The following is a 22,416-nucleotide window of genomic DNA, read 5'->3' as shown; positions in this document are numbered from 1 at the left end:
CTAGCTTGTATCTCAAAACCCTAGTAGCTCTTACCCATTACTCAGTTCTAAAGATGCTTCCATATTTTATGTATCTTATATTTATTTTATACTTTTATTTATTATATATATTTTATATATGTATTTATTTATATTTATAGCAGTATTCCATTTCTCAGTACTAAAATTTGTATTGGGGTGTCCAGAGAAACAGAACCAATAGGAGATAGATATATATATATATATATATATATATATATATATATGTGTGTGTGTGTGTGTGTGTGTGTGTGTGTGTGTATATGTATGTATGTATACATATACATATAAAGAAATTTATTACAAAGAATGGGTTCATGTGATTACAGAGGCTAAAAAGTTGCAGTTGGCAAGTTGGAGACTTGGAGAGCTAATGGTGTAGTTCTAGTCTTAAGTTTGAAGGCTTGAGAAACAGGAGAGCTAATAGTGTGGTTCTGGTCTGAAGCCTGACAAACTTAAGACCCAGGAAGGGTGACGTTCCAGTTATAGTCCAAAGGCAGGAAAAAACTGATGTCCTAGCTTCGAGCAGTCTGGCATAAAGGATTCTTATTCAGCCTTTTGTTATTTTTAGGCCTCCACCTACTTGGTTGAAGTTCATCTACATGAGGGGCAGTGTTATGGTTTAGGTATGAAGTGTCCCCCAAAAGTTCATGGTGTGACACAATGTAAGAATTTTCAGATATGAAACGATCAAGTATAAGAGGTCTGATCTAATCTGTGGTTAATCCACTGATGGATTAACTAGGCAGTAACTGCAGGCAGGCAGAGTGTGGCTGGAAGAAGTAGGTCACTGGGTGTGTAACTCTCCCTGGTGAGCAGAGCTAACTCTTTTTTCCTGGTTGCTATGTCCTGAGCTGCTTTCTTCTACCATGACCTGTGCCATGATGTTCTGCATCACTTGTGACCAGAGCTATGGAATCAGCCAATCATAGATTGAATCTCTGAAACTGGGAGCCAAAATACCTTTTCCTCCTTCAAATTGTTCTCGTCAGGTATTTTGGTCACAGTGATGAAAAGCCGACTAAACAGAGGGTATCTGCTTAACTTGGCCTATTATTGATTTATTCTATTTATTAAGCTCATCCAAAAGCACCCTCACAGAAACACTTTGTGTTTCTGGCATACCTTGTGGTCCACTCAAGTTTGTATATAATCAATCATTATAGGTCATATTTTATTTTTTTCTTTCTTTGTATGTCTAGTTATTTTGGATTTATCATGGAGATTGTGAATGATATGGTGTAGGAACTTTGGATTCTGTTATATTATTCCAAAGAATGTTGATTCTTTTGGTTTATTAGGCAGTTGACTTGACTGAATTTAAGCTCTAAATTCTTGCCTCCCCTGTGACAGGCAGCTGCAGAAATCTTTATTCAATTCGTTTAACTTTAGCTAAGTGATTGGAGGTGTTCCAGAAAGGATAGGAGAAAACCAGAAATTAGGGCAAAGTTTATAATAGGCAGAATTTGGAATTCCTTTTCTGTAGCTCTTTCCTTTGGGAGAAAACATCTTTGACTTTTGAATTATTGTAGTTGCTATTAACTCTGTTCTCTGATTTAATGATATAGATTGAATTATAATGGTTCATTTGTTCCATTTTCTAGCAAACTAGTTGATTTTATGTTTTTGAAGTTTCATTATGAACAGAAATAGCATATATTTTTACCTTTTAATTGTTTATAGGTTTTTTTTTTTTTTGCTGCCTGCTTTCTTGATGCTTTTTTGGAAAATTTTAATGTTAGAAATGTGATGTTTAATTACAAAATATGAATAATGCATTTTGCCTTGGTTTTATTTTTCCAACAGGCATTGGATAGTAGTGGGTTTCTAGTTTAGATTTTATTTCTAGTTTAGATTTTATTTTAGTTTAGGTTTCATTTTTTTAGGAAGTACTGCCTTGTATAATGTTAAGATAATTTTCTGTTACTATAATAAAATAGCTAGGATAGTCAACTTACAAAGAGAAAAGGTTTATTTTGGCTCACAGTTTTGGAGGTTCTAGTCCATGTTTGATTTATCCCATTGCTTTAGTACGGTGTGAGGTAGTACCTCATGGTGTGAGCATATAACAGAGCAAAGTTATTCACTTCATGGCCAAGGGGCAAAAGAGAAAGAGAAAGGGTTCAGTGTTTCACAATCCCCTTTTGGGGACAGCTCCACCCCACCCTATCTGCCTCATAACTTAAAAAGTTTCACTGCCTCCCAAAAGTGCTATACTACCCTGGCAACCAAGCCTTTAACACATGGATCTTTGGGGGGCACTCAAGATTCAAACTGTATCACCTTGTCTTTTATTCTTTTATTCTTTGTTATGCATTTTTGTTATTGAAAGAGGGGCCCAATAATAATATAGCTTTTTTCTGTAATTCTTTACCATCCTGATACAGTTATTGCGTGGCTTATTCTTTAGTCCAGTAAGAGCATTATTAACATTTTGGGCTAGAAACTCTGTTGTGGAAGACTGTTCTGTGAATGGTAGGATGTTTAGTAGCATCTCTGGTTTACTTATTAGATGTCCCATAACCCTCCTCCCCCTCAGTTGTGATAAATAATAATGTCTCCCAACATTGACATATGTCTCCTTGGGAACAAAATTGCTCTTGAGAACCATTAAGCCCAAGACTAATCAGGGGGGAAAGATAAAGGGATGTTATATGATAGGCTTCTTTGTGTTCTAATTATATTATGATGTTTTTAGGTAAATAGCTCTTGTAAAGAGGATGCCTCCAAACAGAAGCAACCAAACAAGAAAAAGAGGATTATCTATGATTCAGGTAATAGTTCTTCTAAGGACCTTTAAAGTTTAAAAATTATTTTGTATTTCTTAGAACAGTGTTTTACAATGATGTTCTGAGGCACTTAGTTCTCTATGATGTTTATAAGTACTGTGAGAATAGGGCTGTATGTGCAAGTAAATTTTTTTTTGGGGGGGGTACCGGTATTGAACCCAGGGGTACTTTACCATTGAGCTACATCCCCAGTTCTTTTTATTTTTTATTTTGAGACAGGGTCTCGTTAAGTTGCTGGGCTGACAATGAATTTGCAATCCTGCTTCAGCCTTCTGAGTTGCTGGGATTACAGGTGTGTGCCACTGTGTCTGGCTATTAAATCAATTTTTAGGGGCTGGGGATATAGCTCAGTTGGTAGAGTGCTTGCCTCATATGCACAAGGCTCTGGGTTTAATCCTTAGCACTATACCACCCCCTCCAAAAAAAAAAATTTTTTTAAATTAATTATTATTATTTTTTTTGAAATGGAGGTCTTGCTGTGTTGCCCAGCTGGTTTTGAACCTCCTGCCTCACTCCCAGGTGCTGGGATTATAGGCAGGCAACACTGTCCCCCTCTAAAACAATTTTATTCAATTGCAGAATTTATCAGAACATGAATGTTATATCTAATATGCATCTATTCATACATGTGTGTATATATGTGTGTATATGTGTACATGTATGGTTGTGTTCTGTGGTGCTAGGATCAATTCCAGGATGTCATATATCCCCAGCCCAGAACCTAAATATATTAATGTATTAAGGTTGTTTAGATGGGGATAGAATATGTAGCATGTCTCATATTTACTTTGATTATGGTGTATTCATTCATTCATTCATTCATTCATTCATTTGCAGTACTGAGGATCAAACTCAGGACTTCATACATACTATCCAAGCACTATATCAGCTCTACTAGCTATATTCCCAGCCCATATTTTAAAAGATAATTATTTTTTCTTTGGGCTGGAGATTCTTGAAAGTTGAATTTGAAAAAGAGTGTTTTAAAATATTTTTTATTTTTATTTATTTATTTATTTATTAATATTTATTTTTTAGTTTTAGGCGAACACAATATCTTTATTTTGTTTCTATGTGGTGCTAAGAATCGAACCTAGTGCCTCACGCATGCCAATTAAAGGGGAATTTTAAAAAAATGCTTTATATTGAATCATAGCACGCTACCACTTGAGCCACACCCTCAGCCCTTAGAATATTGTTTTTAAAACAGAGGTCTAAAGTTTATTTTTTGTGTTTGATTAAAAGATGTAATCATTTTTGCTTTCATTTAAAAAGACCTTGAACTTGTGATACTCAGTCTTCTAGTAGCTTTATTTATCTTTTGAAATGGGGTCTCACTGTGTTGCTCACTTTGCTCTCAAACTCCTGGGCTCACATAATCAACCTGTCTCAGTCTCTTTGAGTAGCTGGAATTCCAGGTATGTGTCACTCCACCCAGACTTTTTATCATGATTTTGTCAGTGATAGAAATAGTATTTCCTCAGTTCTAAAAGTATTTAGTATTTATTATATGCCTTTTACTGCTCTGTTTTTTTTTGGTGTGTGTGTATGTATGTGCGAACACGCTCTGGGGATTGAACCCAGGGCCTTGATGCTTGCTTGCAAGGCAAGAACTCTACCAACTGAGCTATATCCCCATCCCATATTGCTCTGTGTTGTAAGGAATTTATAGAAGTGTGTGTCTATTCTCTAGGAGTTTCCTTTGTTTGGAAAACTATTGCAATATAATTGTTTGATATAATTTAAGACAGTATGAGTCAGGACTTATAAATGCATGGTGCAGAGGAAGAAGAAGGACAGCCAGTTTATGAAACATTATGCTAAGTGCTCACACTTTGTCCTGATTTATATTTAAGTGTTCTGGGCAATTAGGCTGTGGTGGGCAAAATAATGGTCCCCAAAGATACCTAGAGCCTAATTCCTAGAACCTGTGAATGTGTTAGGTTAAGTGACAGAAGGAAATAAAAGTTACAGAGGCTAATTGGATGACCTTCAAATAGGAAGATAATCCTGGATTGAGGTGGGCTTTGTGTGCATAAGAAGTAGGAAGGCAGAAGAAGAAATTTAGGGAGAGATTATTGAGGAAGTTCAGAGAATCAGAGATGGCAGAATGAGAAGGACTCTACTTGATATTGCTGGGTCTGATGATGGAAGAAGTGGTTATGAGCCAAGAAATGTTGGCAGCCACTAGCAGCTGGAAAAGTCAGGGAAAGTGATTCCTTCCTGAGTGATCCAGCAAGGAATAGCCCTGTTGACACCTTGATTTTTTTTTTTTTTTTTTTTTTTTTTGACCAGTGAGATCCATTTCAGACTTGTAACCTCCAGAACCATGAAGATGGTAAATTTATGTTGTTTTAAGTTATAAATTTTGTGGTGATTTGTAAGAGGAAACTAATATACAGGCTTATTGCTGGCTAAAACTAACGTGTGAAATTTACAAGAGAGATGTGCTCTGAAAAGGGCCTTGAGGAATTGATTCACAATAACTACTTAAGAATGTTAAATACTTCTTTTCAAAGTTTTATTTTCTGTTCATCTGCAGATTCAGAATCAGAGGAGACAGTGCAGGTAAAAAATGCCAAAAAGCAATCAGAAAAATTGCCATTGGCTTCTAAACCTAGTAAAATTTTGCGGAAGGATCCTGTTACATACATTTCAGAAACAGGTAAGGGTACTAAATATGTTCAGTTATTTGGAGCCATGCAGTGTTAGGCTCTTGAACTTTTCATTTATGTTAAATTGTATCTCCTTCATTTTGAATTGAATTTTTAGTGCCTTTTTTGTTTTGTTGAATCATATTTATCAGGGGAATGGTCATCTTTGGCATTTTCTGTGGGCTAAAGGGCCAATTAAAGGGGAATTTTAAAAAAATGCTTTATATTGAATCATATTTTGAAGATTTATCTTGAATTATATATTGAATTATTAGTGGGTTATTTTAGAACTACTTTTTTATGTAAGTTTTTTTTTGATCTTTCATGCTAAAGTCATAATAATATGGTGATTACACAGATATGTGAGCTTTAACCCAGGAGCAATTCATCACTGAGCTACATCCCCATCCCTTTTTTTTTTTTTTTTTGAGGCAGAGTCTCACTAAGTTGCTTAGGGTCTAGCTAAATTGCTGAGGCTGGCCTTGAACTTGCAATCCTCTTGAGTCTTCTGAGAAGCTGGGATTGTTGGCATGCGCCACTATCCTGTTCTGTTTTTTTTTTTTTTTTTTTTCTGTACCACTGAGCTACATCCCCAGAGTTTTTTTTTATTATTTTACTATTTTTTTAGTTGTAGTTGGACACAACTAATTATATTTGGTGCTGAGGATTGCACATACTAGGCAAATGCTCTATCACTGATCGCAACCCCAGCCCCATGTTTTTTATTTTATTTATTTATTTATATATTTTTTTAATATTCATTTTTTAGATGTAGATGGACACAACACAATGCCTTTATTTTTATGTGGTGCTGAGGATCGAACCCAGGTCCCGCCCGTGCTAGGGGAGCGCTTGACCACTGAGCCACAATCCCAGCCCCAACGTTTTTTATTTTTTAATTTGAGACTAGGTCTCACTGTTTCCAAGGCTGCTTTTGAACTTAAAATCCTCTTGCTTCAGCCTACTTAGTAGCTGAGGTTTCAGGAATGTACCACTGTATCTAGCCTTATTTATAATTTAGCACAGATGTGATTTGAATTCTCTTTCTCTGGTGACACTCAAGATTTTATCATTATTAAAAAAAACAATGGGGGCTGGGTTTGTGGCTCAGTGGTAGAGCACTTGCCTAGTGCGTGCAAAGCCCTGTGTTCGATCCTTAGCACCACATAAAAATAAATAAATAATAAAACAAAGGTATTGTGTCCAACTACAACCATATATATATATAAAGGATGGTTTTTGTACTTAAATTTATTTGATCAGTTGTAAGAGTGATCAAAGAACAAAAGACATTTATAAATAATTTTGTACTAATCTTAAAGTTTCATAGTATAGTTGTTTATTTGTATGAGAATCTCTGAATTATATTTTCATGGTGGGGGGAGGCTTCAGATAAGTTACTGGTAAAGTCATTTTGATTCTAGTATTTTTAACTCCTAGAGGAGACTCTAACCAGAATAACATGAGATGATCTATATGTAAGAGTCAAGCCTAGTACCTGACACTTTTACTGCTAGGCAGTCATAAGGTAAAAAAAAAAAAAAAAAAAAACCTAAAAAAAAGCATACACGTGAACATTATATGAGGCATTTATTGATGAAATTGTTCAAATTGATCAAAGGCAGAATGTAAATGATGTGAACATATTTTTGAAACATTTTTAGCAAACTGATGTATTTTTTTGTTATGACAGAGGCAGATTGGAACTTCTAACCTTTTCCTGTTGCTAAATTTGCTCAGACACATTGTATAAATGAGGTCTATTTTTTTAAGGCCCCCCTCCCCTTCTGATCTGGCCACCTTTGTGAAGTTTTGAGTGTGTGGCTGGGATAATGAAAACAAATGGCAGTAGGTTTGTTATGTAACTGAATGTGGTGTGATCAGGCTTTGCAGTAGCACCCTGAAATAGCAGTGTGTAAACTGCCATGGCCTTCAACTGTGGATCAGACTAGTGTTATCTTGTGATTTTTAAGTACACAAAAGGGGTCAGACAGTTTAAGGGTTGATCAGAGATTTTCTTTAACACAGGACTGTTTTTCAGTAGAGGAATTTTTGAATGTGTATTCTGAAGAGATGTCTAGCATTTTATCTGAACATTTTATGACCATTAGGTAATGTTTGTATCATTTTATAAGTAAGCATTATCTACTTGTTGTAGGGTAAAGTTTTGGGGTACATTGTACCCATCTAATGTGATGTTTATTATTATACAGCTTTCTATTTTTTCCTTAGAACTGAAATATAGGAAAGAAACTAGCTCTATTCTTGCCTGCCTTTATCTTCTTGTTCTTTTTTGGGGGGAACAGGGTGGGGGTTACTGGGGATTGAACTCAGGGGCACTCACCCATTGAGCTACATCCCCAGCCCTACTTTTTTGTATTTTTTTTTAGAGACAGGTCTCACTGAGTTGCTTAACATGTCACCCTGCCGTGGCTGCCTTCGCTGAGGTTGGCTTTGAACTCTTGATCTTCTACTGTCAGCCTCTTGAGCTGCTGGGATTATAGGCCTGCGCCATTGCCACCTTGCCTGGCTTGTACTTTTTGTTCTTTGAAATGATAAGTGAATGAGATTGAGACTATTAAAAAGTCCATAGTAAATTAGCATAATCCGATCAGGCATAAAATAAGGGTTTCAAAAAAGAAAAGTACAATTCTTGAGCCTAACAAATTACTTGAAAATCCATGATCTTAAAACAATTCTTTATTTTTTCTTTAAGCTAGAACTAATTTTCAATACTAGATGTTAAACATATTCATTTTACATTACTAGTTAAAGTTAAATGAAATGTTTGTGGTAATAAGAGCTTAAAAATACAAATTCTAGGGGCTGGGGATGTGGCTCAAGCGGTAGTGCGCTCGCCTGGAATGCGTGCGGCCCGGGTTCGATCCTCAGCACCACATATAAAACAAAGGTGGTGTGTCTGCTGAAAACTTAAAAAATAAATATTAAAAAAAAATTAAAAAAAAAAGTGAGGCCTAACCAACTCAGTTACACCCTATTTAAAAAAAAATTACAAATTCTAATCTAAAATAACATAATTTATTTAGAGTTTGAAGCATCTTATGAAAAAGTATTATATAACATAATTTGGTTATAAAAATCTGTTAGTTCCAAAATATAGTTTTTGTTTACTATTCCATACTGTATCTTTTATTTTATGCTCATCTTTTTTATTCTTATTTAAAAAACTCAACCTTTGATGTTTTTCTTGTAGTATAGCATAGCCTTGGTTAAATTTTTTTTTTTCTTTTTTGGTACTGGGGATTTAACCCAGGGGCTATGTACTACTGAGCCACATTCTTGGCCCTTTTTATTTTTTATTTTGAGATAGAGTCTCACTAAGTTGCTTAGGGTATCACTAAATTGCTGAGACAGACCTTGAATTTGTGATCCTCCTGTCTCAGCCTCCCAAGCTGCTGGTATTCCAGGGTGCATCACTGTGTTGGGCTATCTTGCTTAAATCTTTACCTATTTTATGTTGTCTTTGTTTCTAGATATGTAAAAGGGGGATGTTACTAGTACCTACATCAGTGAGTGGCCTTATATCAATTGATTAATACCTGAAAAGTACTTAAAAATAGGGACTGACACATAATAAATTCTGAATATGTTTTGACTTTATTCATAAACCTATGTCTATGTTTACCTTTAAAGGCAGATTCTACTTTTGTTTAGGTACTTAGTGTTTTCTGTTGATTATGTAATTGTGTTTTAGAACTTTGGAAATGGTCTTTGACTCACTTTTGTTATAGATGGGCACTGTTCAATATGGCATCTACTAGTTACATGTGACTCTTGATCACTTGAAATGTGATTAGCCTCAATTGTGTGTGTTGTGAGAGTTAAATACAGACGTCACACAGCAAAGGAAATAATCAGCAAAACGAAAAGCCAACTTAACTGATTGGAAAAAATGTTTGCAAGCCACATATATAAATGTTAAATATCTAAAATTTATAAAGAACTCATACATCTTAATAATAGAACAGCAAATAACCCAATTAAAAAAATGAGCAAAGGACCTTACTAGACATTTCTCCAAAGAATACTAAGAATGGTCAACTGATTATGAAGGTACTCAACAACATTAATCATTAAGGAAATGCAAAACCACTGTGAGATATCATTTCCTACCTGTTAACGTAGTTATTATCTAAAAGTTAAGAAATAAAAATGTCAGGAGTGTGTAGAAAAGGGAATTCATTTACATTATTGGTAGGAATATAGATTGGTACAATTTTTATGGAAAACAGTTTGGGAATTGCTAAAGAAATTAAAAATATTACTACCAGTTAGCTCAGCAATCATTCTTCTGGACATATATCCAAAGGGAATGAAATCATCACCTTGTAAAGATATCTGCAATCCCACATTTGTTAAAGCATTATGCATGATAGCCAAGACATGGAAACAAACTATGCTGTAACAGATAAAGAAATTGTATATATGTATACAATGGAATATTCAGCCTTCTTTGCAAGAAGGTGATATGGGCATATGCCACTTGGAGGACATGCTAAGTGAAATAAATCATGTGCATAAAGAAAAATATTGCATGATTTCCCAGAGTGAATAAAACAGCAATTACCAAGAGGGCAGAGGGGGAAAATGGGGAGATACAGGTCAGAAGTTACAAAGTAGCAGATGTGTACTATGAACAAAGTCTAGAAATCTGATGCATAAAACAGAACTCAGCTAATCAAATTGTATTTGGTATTACTACCGAACGAGTAGATTTTTGTTGCTCTTACCACAAAAACAGACCAAGAAAAATGGCTAACTATGTGAGATGATAGATATGTTAATTTGCTTCACTGTAAAATCCATTTTACTGACTGTATGAATCACATAATTTTTGTATACCTTAACTATACACAATAAAATTTAATAAATTTAAAATTTAATAAATTTTTAAATTAAAAAAAGATTTCAAAGACTTCCTACAAAAAGGTAAACTATCTTACTGGCTTTTTGGTATTCATCCCATGTTGAAATGATAACAATTTGGATATATTGATTAAGTAAACCATTGGTAAAATTAACTTTACTTTTTACTTTTTAAATGTGGCTATGAGACTATTTAAAATCACATATGTGGCTTACATTTTATTTCTTTTACATAATTTTCTAAACAGTGCAAAACAGATTTAGGAATAATGTAGATTTCAAATATTTTTGTTTATATTATTATATAGCCTTTTAGACCATATTATTATACAGGCATTTAGGTTTACCATTAACTTGATGACAAATATTTTTGATCATCTCTTTGATTAAATCTGTTTTCTAGGATTTATTGATTTTTTTTTAAAGACTAATTTAACTACATTAATTTTCCATGTTATAGGAAAAGGAAAAAATTGCTTGTAAATCTTTTCATAGCTAACCATTGACTAGTAAAATGTTCTTCTGGGTTGGTAAAAACCCAAATACTTGTTGTACTGGGTAAATATATTTACCTTCAGCTGTTTAATGAAGTGAGAGGCCTTGAGTTTTGTTTGGTAAAGATGACCTTTCAATATGCAGTTTCATTGGGCCACTGTTTGATCCAAAAAGGTGGGGGTTTTCCTCTCTCAAGAATTGTTTATGACTGCTAATTTTATTGAGCTCATAATCCCAGAGGCAGTTAGTACTCTTTATGTTATAATTATTTGGTGGGTGTTAAGTGAGGAAAAAAAAAATTGGTGTTGTTTTGTTCTCTGGGTTACTGTGTAACACCAGTGACCTACGATTTGGTAAAACAGAGCAGAAAATATTACTGGAGGTTCCTATAGTATTTTTTTGCTAATTTTCAGACATAGTTTATGTATGAACAAATGGGTATAAATTCTGTGTATGATAGGGAGCCTTTTAGACATGTTTTCAGAGAAACCTAGATGTTTTGAGGCAGAAAGTGGAGAAGAAACCAAGAACTGTATATTGTTTGATTATTGCTAAAGATTAATATTAATTTATACACTAAGATTATAAAAGAAACTGAGCTGAGAATTTTTGAGGATGGATGAAGTATTTAGTTTAACATGGTTTTAAATCAAATGAGTATATGTTCCATTTCCCTCATGTAACTCCTTTGCTTTACATAGCTATATTTAACACACTTGTACTTGTATGTATATATGCATATTTACTTATTTGAGTAGTGTCTTACTGTAAGATTTCTGGAGCTTGCTTTTTCATAATTTAATGTCTTAGTCTGCCCTTCCTCCCTTCCTCTTCTCCCTTTTCCTGTTCCTCCTGCCCCCTTCCTCAGTCTACCTCTTTCAATTTTAAAAGATCCCTGTCTCATTCTTTTAAACTTCTGCATAGAATTTAATAGTACGAGTTCAATTTTTCTTTCTCTTCCTTTTTTGGATATTGTATTGTTGATGTGAGCCTGTTTGTGCTTCATTACTTTATGAATTGGCAGTTCACAAAGAATATGACCACTTTAAAAGGAGTAGTGTTTCTTGAAGCTATGTAGCATTTTTAAGAGTGTAGCTTATCTACCTGTATTATGAGTAATAGCACAGGGTTTATTTTCATAAAGCTATGCTCTGGGCATAGTGTTTTTATTAGGGTCCTTCTGCCCCAACCATTTTCCTTTTCCTTTCGACTCCTATTTATCTGATAGGTCAAAACACTCCTGAAAAATTAAAAAAACAAAACAAAGCCATGGGCTGCTATTAAGTTAGCTTTTTTTTTTTTTCCAGTTTTCAGTTTCTCCTTAATTTTTTTCTAGAATCAACTAACTGTATTACATTTTTATCTTCTTAGTTTCTGGGCTGATTCCAGGTTTTGTATCCTTATTGTGTTATCTGTTTTTTTAATATTAAATTTCAATACTTAAAATTTTTTTAAAAATTAAAATTCAAATATATTGCATATCATATATTTTCAATTCTAAATAATAATGACAAATAATAATTATATGTCAGTTACAAAGTGATGTTTGGATATATATACACACATAAATATATACATTGTGGAATGACCAATACATTTATTTAATAATATTAAATTATTACTAATTTATTTATTAAATAAAAGTGATGTATACACTGTATGCATAATTGTATTCTGGATTAAACTACACTATTAAAGTCTATTGGTGGAGCTGGGGTTGTGGCTCAGTGGTAGAGTGCTCACCTAGCAAGTGCAAGGCCCTGTGTTCGATTCTCAGCACCACATAAAAATAAATAAAATAAAGGTATTGTATCCAACTACAAGTAAAAAGTAAATATTTTTTAAAAGTCTATTGGGGAGATAATACTTTTACATAAAAGTTATGGGGGGAAAATTAACGTGATAGAAATATCTTGGAAGGATTTTCAGGCATGAGTGAGGTAATTTAAATTTTCGGAAGTTTAGAAAATATTTCCTGGGGTAGAGGGAATTTGAGCTAAGTGTGAAAAGTTTTGGTAAGATTTGACACGGAAATTTAGTATTGTGTATGTGTACTAGAAAGAATAATACATAGTTTATAAATTAGTAGTTCTATTTTATAGTTTTTTCCATTATACGTTTTGAGAGTCTAATTTAAAATTTTAGTTCATAAACTTTCACAGATTTATATCAGATTAGATTGTTACTTGTATTTTAATTACAGTTATCTTTTACATAGGAACCTATTATTTTATTTGAAATTTGTGTCTTCAGACTGAAAGACGGGGGAATTTTAAATACTATGTATGTCGATCTATAACTTTTTTCAAATGCTTTTTAATGCCTTCATGGAATAGAATAGAATTTATTGTATAGCCCATTTTTCATATTTTTCTAATTTTATCTTTGAAACTACCTAATATTAAGGCTGATTGAGAAAACATGTTCTTAGAGAAGCAATTTTTAATCTAAGGTTGCACAAGTTTCACGGTGGAAGAATCTAGTATATCTTTGAATGTCCCTCATCTACTTACATTTTTTTCTGTAATGTGATTTCACATCTTCTGCATATATTGTTGTTGTTGTTCTGTGAGATGCTGGAGATTGAATCCAGGGTCTTGAGTGTGTTAGGTAAGCTTTCTACTACTGAGCTATGACCCAAAACAACCTCTATATATTTGATAGATTTATCTTTTAATTTCTTTCTTAATCATTGGCAAAATTATTAAGCTTGTTTTAAGGGACAGAATTTTTTTTTTTTTTTTTTTTTTGGTACTGTAGGTTAAACCCAGGGGTGATTTACCACAGAGCCACATCCCCTGTCCTGGTATTTCTTATTTTGGGACAGGATCTTGCTAAGTTCTTAGGACCTTGCTAAGTTGCAATCCTCTTGTCTCAGCCTCCCCAGTTGCTGGGATTACAGGCATGTGCCACAGTGCCTGGCTGTCTTTATCAAAGTAACATGCAGGTGATTTATACTTTGCCCTAATACTGAGCCCAGCACTGTTCCCTTCCTCCTCTTGTGTGTGGGGAGTTGCATTGCAGAATCACTGCCTTAACTCTGGCCAGTAAGGGTTCCTTCTGTTGTTTGTTTTGAAGACTTTGAATTGTAAGACGTTTTGGGTCATGTACTTTGGCCAGATGTTCAGGTGTGCTCCCTCTTTTTACTTTTTCTGTGAGATCCAGTGGGCTTGATACCTGTGTGGTGGATAACATCATATTTCAAGCTCATACAATTTTTCTGTTATTATTCCTTAACTACCTTACAAGACTCCACAAATTATAAAAAGTTTTTAAAAAGTATAATGGATTCCATTTGATTCTAAGAGGATTCATTGGTAATGAAATCATGAAATCTGGTTTCTTGATTAAAGATGAACAGTCTCAGAAGTTTTATTACAGTGATATGTATAGAATGTTTCACCACATAAACAGACAAAGAACTTATGTATAGTTTCTCTTCTACTTAATTAATGAATACTTACTGGTGGCTGGACAAATGTATGAACCTTTCTCTAGCTCCAAAACCAAAAGGACAGTTTAGGGTTTTAACTCAAAGAAGTATTGAAAAGGAACTTCATAGACACAGGTTTTAAATGTCTAGGTCCTCTTTTTAGTTTTTGAGTTGTTGCTGAGTAAATTATTGTTAATTTCTATAATGAGATCTCTCCATTTTTGGTTTTGATGTGTTCCAGACCAAAGGAAAGAAAGTCAGAATTAGGATATTCAGAGATCCATTTGGAAAGGTCATATTCAGAGCAGTATGAACTCCAGATGAGATTTTTTTTTTCTTTTTGGTTTGTAAATAGATTTTCATATGGACCTGCACATTATTCTCTTTTTCTTTTATTTGTTATCTGTCTAAATAAATGAATGTATCTAATTCAGAGTGGCAAAGCAATCTTCTCTTCCAGGCAGTTCCTCTGCTGTGTGTAAGATAATGCTAGTTTACTTGGTTGTTGTTACCACATTTGAGTTTATGTTGTCTTTAATGAAAATAAATGGTGTTTTCATAAGGAAACAGATATCCTGGAGGGAAGTTTTAAGTGTTCAGTTGCCCATGATTTTCACCTAGTTCTCAGAAATTTGACTTAGATCTATTTATCATTATTTTATTGTAAGTTTCTGGGGAGATGAGAACATAGTTTGCCTTTGGCTTCTGACAAAGCAGAAACAAATTTAGGTTTGTTAGCAAATGGTAAATGTGAAAAAAGAGGAATGTTTCATCTCTACACAATGTGTTGGATTGTCAAATATTGATTTTATGTGAGATGATCACAGCAACATCTGTTAAATGACTGTGTCTTTGCAAGCAGCTGGTTGCATCCTTGGCCTTTTCTGCCTTTTTTCTCCATAATATATTGGTGTAACCCTGGAATACTGAGGTCTAAGGAGCTCTAAGACAACCTGTTCAACAGTCATCATGTGTGTAGACAGTAGGACTGCTCTTTTTTCAGATTTTCTGGTTTCATCAAAGCCACATGACAGGATCCTTCAGATATTCATGACAGAGCGTACTCTAGTTGTGAAACCCTTATAGTTTGTCACAAATATCACTTTTCTTAGGATCATGAATTTCCTTTTGTTGTTAATCACTCCCACAACTGTAAGGAGTGTGGGAAAGAACACAAATCAAGAGGCATTGAAAAAGTGTCAAAGCAAGAGAGTTGTCCTTGAGAATTGCCTCTTCTCTTTTATAACTTCATTCCCCAGAATTCCTCCTACTTTCCAAGGGGTCTAGAAAGCTACTTATTTTGTGGGACTTGTATGTAATTTTTGCTTAATATAGCGAAAATATACTTGAAATTTCACTTCCATGATTTTTTCTTGGAGATCCATGTGTGATTTACTTTCTTATTGAAAAATTATGAAAATGTTTATAAAACTGTGTCTGTGTTAGGAATAGTGCATTTTTTGGGACCTGTAGCTTGAAGACATTTCTTAAGTTTAAACCCATGTATTCAGAAAGTAGCTCTTTGCTTTTCATTCTTGTAAAGGTTACTAGCAGGGGAGGCTCATGAAGAAGCCCTCCTTTTAAGCTGGTGTAAGACCTAGAATGTTAGGACTAATGAAAAAGAACTGATGCATTCTGCTTTTTTTTTAAAACTGTTGTCATCAGTTTTTTGAATCTTGAAATTTTGGCTTGATCTTTAACAGCTGCATGAGTCCATTGACTGGTTAGACCACAATTTATTTAAACCTTTCCCCAGTTTTGATTATTTTGATTGCCTACACTGTTCGTTCCTAAGAGTGTGCCTGGGGATCAAACCCAGGGCTTGTGCATGCTAGGCAAGTGCTCTACCCTTGGGCTACATTCGGATCCCTGATGAATATATTTGTAATATATATTTTTCCACACTTCTAATATCTCCAAGAATACTACACTAAAGGATATGAATTAATTTAAGGTTAAAGATATGTTCTTCCAAGTTGTTTTTTTTTTTTTTCCCCTTCCCAGTGCTGGGAGTTTGAAGCCAGGGCTCACTTATGTTAGGTGAGCACTCTAACCACTAGGTTACATCCTCAGCCCTGACATGGATATCTTTTTAAGAAATATTTTTTAAATTGTGGATGGACACCATACCTTTATTTTGTTTTATTTGTTTTTATGTGGTACTGAGTATAAACGCAGTTCCTCACCACATGCAAGGCAAGTACTCTACCACTGAGCCACAACCCCAGCCCCATGGATATCTTTATATCAATAAATATGGATCTACATTAAGATATTTTATTGCTGCATAGAATTCCATCACATGGTTGAACTTTTGAATAGGTATTTAGGCTATTTGTTTTCCCATATTATAAACAATACTCATTCCTCTCTCAATCTGTACTGCCATTATTACGGTGAGGCCATTTTGCTTGCCTGTCTTATATTAGTCCCCTAATTTCTTCATCTTTTCTTGCCCATAGTCTGTTCCCATAGTAGTTGACCTTATCCACTCAGTTCTGGTGTTTTCTGTCATACTACTTGTGAGCAAATTGAGGTGTAGTTGAAATGGAATGTTAGTGTTTTGGGTTTTATTTTTTTGGTGGTACTGGAGATTGAACTCAGGAGCACTCTACCACTGGGCTATATCCCCAGCCTTTCTAAAAATTTTATTTTGAGACAGGGTCTTGCTGAATTGCTGAGGCTGGTCTAGAACATGCGATCCTACTGCCTCAGTCTCCCAAATAGCTGGGATTATAGGTGTGTGCCACTGTGCCCAGCTGTTCTTGATGTATTTAATGTGGGTGTAAAGCTAGAATAGCCACTGTCATTTCACAGACAATTTAATTTTTGTTTCTTCTCCATTAAGGGACTCCCTCCTGCCTCTCCCCTCCCTCCTGTGGTTGTTGAACTTAAAGCAAATAAATATGAGCTGAGGATGTGGCTCAGTGGTAGAGTGCTTGCCTAGCATGCTTGAAGCATATAAACATGATTAAACTTAAGATAAGATTAGAAGTCTTATCTTACATACACTGGTTATGCTTTTAATTTGGCAGGTATTGCCTAAGTTGATGTTTTGATTTTCTGTACTTGGAAGGTTCTAGTCTGCCTTCCCTTGCTCTTTTCCCCTTTCCTTTTTCCTCCCACTCCCCTCCTTTTTCCTCCTGCCCTTTTTTTCTTCCTTTCTTTATTAAAGCCAGGATATAAGCAATGCTCTTCTTGGTTTAAATTTTTAAAGCTATTTTGCATATTTTTTTGGCTTGCTAAGTAGGATATAGTCACATACTGCATAACAGAATGTTTCAATGATAAACAGCATATACAACAGGGGCCCCATAAATTATAATGGAGCTGAAAAATTCTTATTACCTGGTGACATTGCACCTGATTTAAGGTCATGGTGTACTGTGTTGTCCATGTTTGTGGTGATGGTGCTGTAAAGAAACCTAAAGCACTGCAAAGTCGTACAGAACCATAGCACATACAATATGTATAGTACAGAATATATTTTAATAAATACCTGTGTTGCTGGTTTATATATTTACTATATTTTTATTGTTTAGAATGTACTCGTTTCACTTTCAAAAATTAAAGTTTACTATCACATGTTTCAATAGCAGCATCCTGTTTACCATGTTTTTTACTGTATCATTTTATCTTATGTTTTATTTAATTTTGTATGTTTTATTCATCATGGCTATACCATATATATGTACCATATGACTACGTGTGTAGTAGGCTGTATAATGTAGGTTTGTATAAGGATACCCTATGATGTTTGCACAACCAGTGCAATCAACTAATGATGCTTTTCCCAGAAAATATTTCTGTTATTAAGTGACATGTGACTGTAGAGAGTAATATGTTGTTGTGTGCTACTGATTGGTTATGCTCTAGCTTAATTGAGTGTAGATGTGCATGTAAAATAGCTCTCAATCATAAAATATTTGAATTTTTATAATAATTCATTGTTATTTTAGAGAAAACAAAAGGTATTTTAGATTATATTCTCGGTGGTCATCAGACTTACTATGGGTGATTCACGTGGCTATTTACTTAAGTGGAATGGTGATAATATTGCCCAGCCTTTCCAAACCTCTGTGAATCAGACCCCTTTCCTTTACCTGGCAAATAGGCAGAGAATGAGAGGATAGATGAATGAGTGACTGACTTGTCTGCTGACTCTTGTTAACATGGTCGAACTGAAATTTAAGTGTATCAAGCCCTGGATGTGCTTTAGAAAGGTTTATGGATAAATTTTTAAGCTCAAAGGTAGTTTGACTTTACTAAAGTTAAGCAAGTGTGCTTTAATTAGAATTGTTCTGTTTCAGGTAAGTTAAAAAAAATAAAAATAAACTAGCTTGGAGTAAACAAGATGGGGAATTTGTTAGGAGGCCTTTAACCTGTTTCGTGGAGTGCAGGAATAAACCCGACTGATCACGGGCCCCACTTGATCAGGTGCCCACGGCTGGCCTAGTTGGTCATAGCCAAGAATGTAAAGCCATCTAATAAACATATCTGTGCTCATTGGAGGCCCTTGAAGGGTTGGGTGAGCTGCCAGTTAGTAGAGAAAATGAGCCTATAGTGAATGGTATGGGCATCCTTAGAGATCTCTCCTCTTGCTTTAAATAGTGGATTACTTGCTATATTTGTAATCAGGAACCTCTAAGTTACATGTTGTAAAGTTTATAATTTCAATTTAATATATTTATAGAAAGTAAGGCTAAATCTCCTCCCTTCTTCCCTTTTAACATAGCATTGATTACTTTCATTTTTTGGTGGGAACCAATTAGGAATAGCCCAGCTCCTGGATCATATGGCCTTAACAAATATTGGTAGTCAAATGAGTGAGCCCTTGAGAGGAAGTAAGACCCACTCATGTGGTTTTGCATACTGAGTTTATAAAGGAAACCTTCCTGTTCCCTCGATCTAAATCTTCATGGTCATCTTTTAGATTTTTTTAAAAATTTTCTTTTGTTAATAGACCAAATTGAAAAGACTTTTCTTTTGTGAGTCACTGAACCAGTTAAAACTTGTTGAGGCCCCTTTGAAGTACATTTTTAGGGTTTCTAGCTATCTAAGCCTTATGAATATATAGAAATTATTTTGTTGTGCTAGGGATGGAACCCATGGCCTTGTACATGCTAAGCAAGTGCTTGATCACTGAACTATATACCCAGTCCTAAAAAGACACTTAAGACCAATTTTTAATGGGAATTTTTTAAAAATATAAAATATAGCAACATTTTAAAGTCTTAAATGAATGGTTAGATATTGGTAAAATAGTACACCTTTAATATATAGCTAGAATTTGATAACTCCTCACCATGTCTGCAAACCCACTGTACACAGCATCTTGTTTGGAGCTACCATAGCTTCCTAAGTTATCTCCTTGCTTTCCTTTCAACCTTGTACAGTGTCTTCTCCAAAGGATGTGACTTAAGTTGGAATTCTCTGCTTGGAGTTCTGTAGTTGATTCTCATTTTATAGAAAAATCTGAAATTCTTTGTGTGACCTAGAAAGTCTGCAGGATTTGGCTTCTCTCTCTTTCACCTGGATTCTTGCAGCACATACCCTCTTATTGTGCTGAGGCCACATTGACCTCAAAGCACACTTACTTTAAGCTTTTGCACTTGTAGTTTTCGTTGTCTGAGCCTTCTTACTGGTCGTATCTGTATTTTAGGGTTCTGTGAAAGTTCGCTTATCAGAGAGACTTTCCCCGATTACTCTCTAAAAGAGCATCCTTCATCACTTTTCTTTTTTTTTTTTTAATTTAAAATGTTTTTCATTGGTGGGGAGTGAACCCAGGGCTTCACATGTGCTAGGTAAGTACTCTACCATTGATCTACACCCCACTTCTGTTTTTTCTTCATAGCACATATAACTCAACAGTACATATTTGTTATCTGTTTTCGCTTGTAGACTTGAAGTTGCATGAGTGCAGGTTTTTTTTTTTTTAATTCACTCTTGTGTCATCAGTACCTGGCATATAATGGGTGCTCAGTAAATATTTGTGTAGTTGGGTTGGTGTATTACAGGCCTGGCAGTAGTAAATGCAGGGGGGTGACTGTTGAGTTCAGGAGATGGAAAGGAAAAAGAATTACTAGCATTCCCAAAGCTTTTTTTGTACTTTTTCTAAAGCTGGTAGAAGTAGTTGCCTTATATAATTTAGAAATTGATATTTATCAAAAAATATTTGGTTATATTCCATGTAAGATGAAGATGACGACTTTATGTGTAAGAAAGCAGCCTCTAAATCAAAAGAAAATGGAAGATCTACAAATAGTTATCTTGGAACATCAAACATGAAAAAGAATGAAGAAAACACTAAGACCAAGAATAAGCCTTTATCACCAATAAAACTTACACCAACCTCAGTGCTTGATTATTTTGGAACTGGAAGTGTCCAAAGATCGGATAAGAAGATGGTAGCAAGCAAAAGAAAACAAGTGAGTGTTCCACATGCAAGAAAGAATTTTCAGATGATAGCCATGTACTGATGTTAATAAGAGGAGAAATTAGGATGTTATAAATGGGTCAGCATGTTTTATTAATGAAGACAATTTTCCTGTGATTAGGATAAAATGTGTTGCCCTCATTTTAGAGGACAAAGAAATAAGATACTACATAATTTTTCTTTATACTTCAAAACAGGAAAAAGGTATGAAGACTATTAGAAAAAGTTATAGTTCTTAGAATTTAAATTGTGTTCTCATAATACAAACTCATTTTACTTGTGACTTCAACCAGACAAAATTAGATAATAGATTTGTTCCCAAATGAAGTCATAAATACATCCCTTATGAATATGCTATATTTGACCTTCTCTACTGGAGTTAGATTCATCTTTTTCTGGCTGTATAGAAATTATAACTTAGTCAAAGCAGCCTCCTGAGTTAAATTAACCTGCCCAGTAGTGTGTGTTTGTTGATTTCATATTAGTGCTTCCATGGGACAATGTGATCATTCTTATGTTGATTTGCCAGTAAAGTTGACATTTTGGCTGGTGTGGGTTACAACTATTACTGATATACTTATCTCATTGGTGTGTTTAATCAGCTATTATAGTCAAGAAAAAACACCTTATTTTTAACTTGTTTTATGCTGATACTGTTTAATTTTCTTTGAAACATAGCCTTCACAGAATACAAATGATTCCATATTAAATGATGAAGTCATCGCCAAGCAATTGCAACTTGATGAAGATGCAGAGGTATTGGCATTTTACTTAGGTATCATTAATAACTTGATGTTTTGATGTGCCGTAGCTAGGCAAACAGTCAAGATAGTTCTAGTTTAGTTTTGAATTGAGCTTTATTGGAGATTATGTGTAAAGTAAGTTAAAATCTAACATATGAAACTCTAAATATCTATAAAAGATAAATTATGAGACCAAGGGATAATTTTACTTTAAGATTTATCCTTAGAGTTTTTTTTTTGGCTGGGGGAGTATGGGGATCGAATTCAAGGGCACTTGACCACTGAGCCACATCCCCAGCCCTTTTTTTGTTTTATTGAGAGATAGGGTCTCACTGAGTTCTTTAGTGCCTTGTTTTTGCTGAGGCTGGCTTTGAACTCGTGATCCTCCTGCCTCAGCCTCCCAAGTCACAGGGATTAAAGGCATATGCCACTGCCTGGCTCTTAAGAGTTCTTTAGTGGGAAGCTCCTTTAATATATTTCAAATAACTTAATTTGCTCATGTCTCCTGTTTTTACTATGAGCAATCTCATCCATTCCTGTGTTTGTAATTATTATTTTATGCTGATGACCCCTAAATCTGTCTCCAGTACAGAGTTCTCTTTTGACCTCCAAACACTTACATTCATTCAACATTTATTAGGCATTTACTCTGTGCTTTCAAATACAAAAGAACACAAGCATCTCAGTATGTTGATTGTTTTTACAGCTGGAGAGGCAATTGCATGAAGATGAAGAGTTCGCCAGAACGTTAGCCATGTTGGATGAGGAACCCAAGACCAAAAAGGTGCATTATAATGGGCTGTTTGCATTCTGAATATACACTATAGATCAGTGTTGTGTATATTCTAGGCTCTGGAGATATAGCCATGAGTGACTTTTCCAGAAAGAAGCTAAATTTTTATAATTTATAAAAATGTTTTTGGAGAAACTCATTGGAAAATTTGTTCTTCCTAAAAGAAGA

At 34.5% G+C, this 22,416-nt stretch overlaps 1 protein-coding gene across 3 annotated transcripts in view; it reads left to right on the top strand.

Moving 5' to 3' along the window:
* The window catches only part of Rfc1 (replication factor C subunit 1), a 108,072-nt gene that overhangs the window by 17,092 nt on the left and 68,564 nt on the right, over window positions 1-22,416 (top strand). For all 3 annotated transcript variants that reach the window (XR_013092144.2, XR_013092143.2, XM_076864456.2), the window contains exons 3-7: window positions 2,717-2,792; window positions 5,350-5,472; window positions 20,472-20,704; window positions 21,391-21,468; window positions 22,162-22,239. Coding sequence is in view for 1 of the 3 variants with exons in the window: in XM_076864456.2 (XP_076720571.2) it covers window positions 2,717-2,792; window positions 5,350-5,472; window positions 20,472-20,704; window positions 21,391-21,468; window positions 22,162-22,239 (588 nt within the window). In the remaining 2 variants the exon portion in view is untranslated. The remainder of the gene's footprint in view (window positions 1-2,716; window positions 2,793-5,349; window positions 5,473-20,471; window positions 20,705-21,390; window positions 21,469-22,161; window positions 22,240-22,416) is intronic.

Source organism: Callospermophilus lateralis, chromosome 8 (genome assembly GCF_048772815.1).
Source record: "Callospermophilus lateralis isolate mCalLat2 chromosome 8, mCalLat2.hap1, whole genome shotgun sequence".
Classification (NCBI taxonomy): domain Eukaryota; kingdom Metazoa; phylum Chordata; class Mammalia; order Rodentia; family Sciuridae; genus Callospermophilus; species Callospermophilus lateralis.
This window is presented reverse-complemented; position numbering and strand designations above follow the sequence as displayed.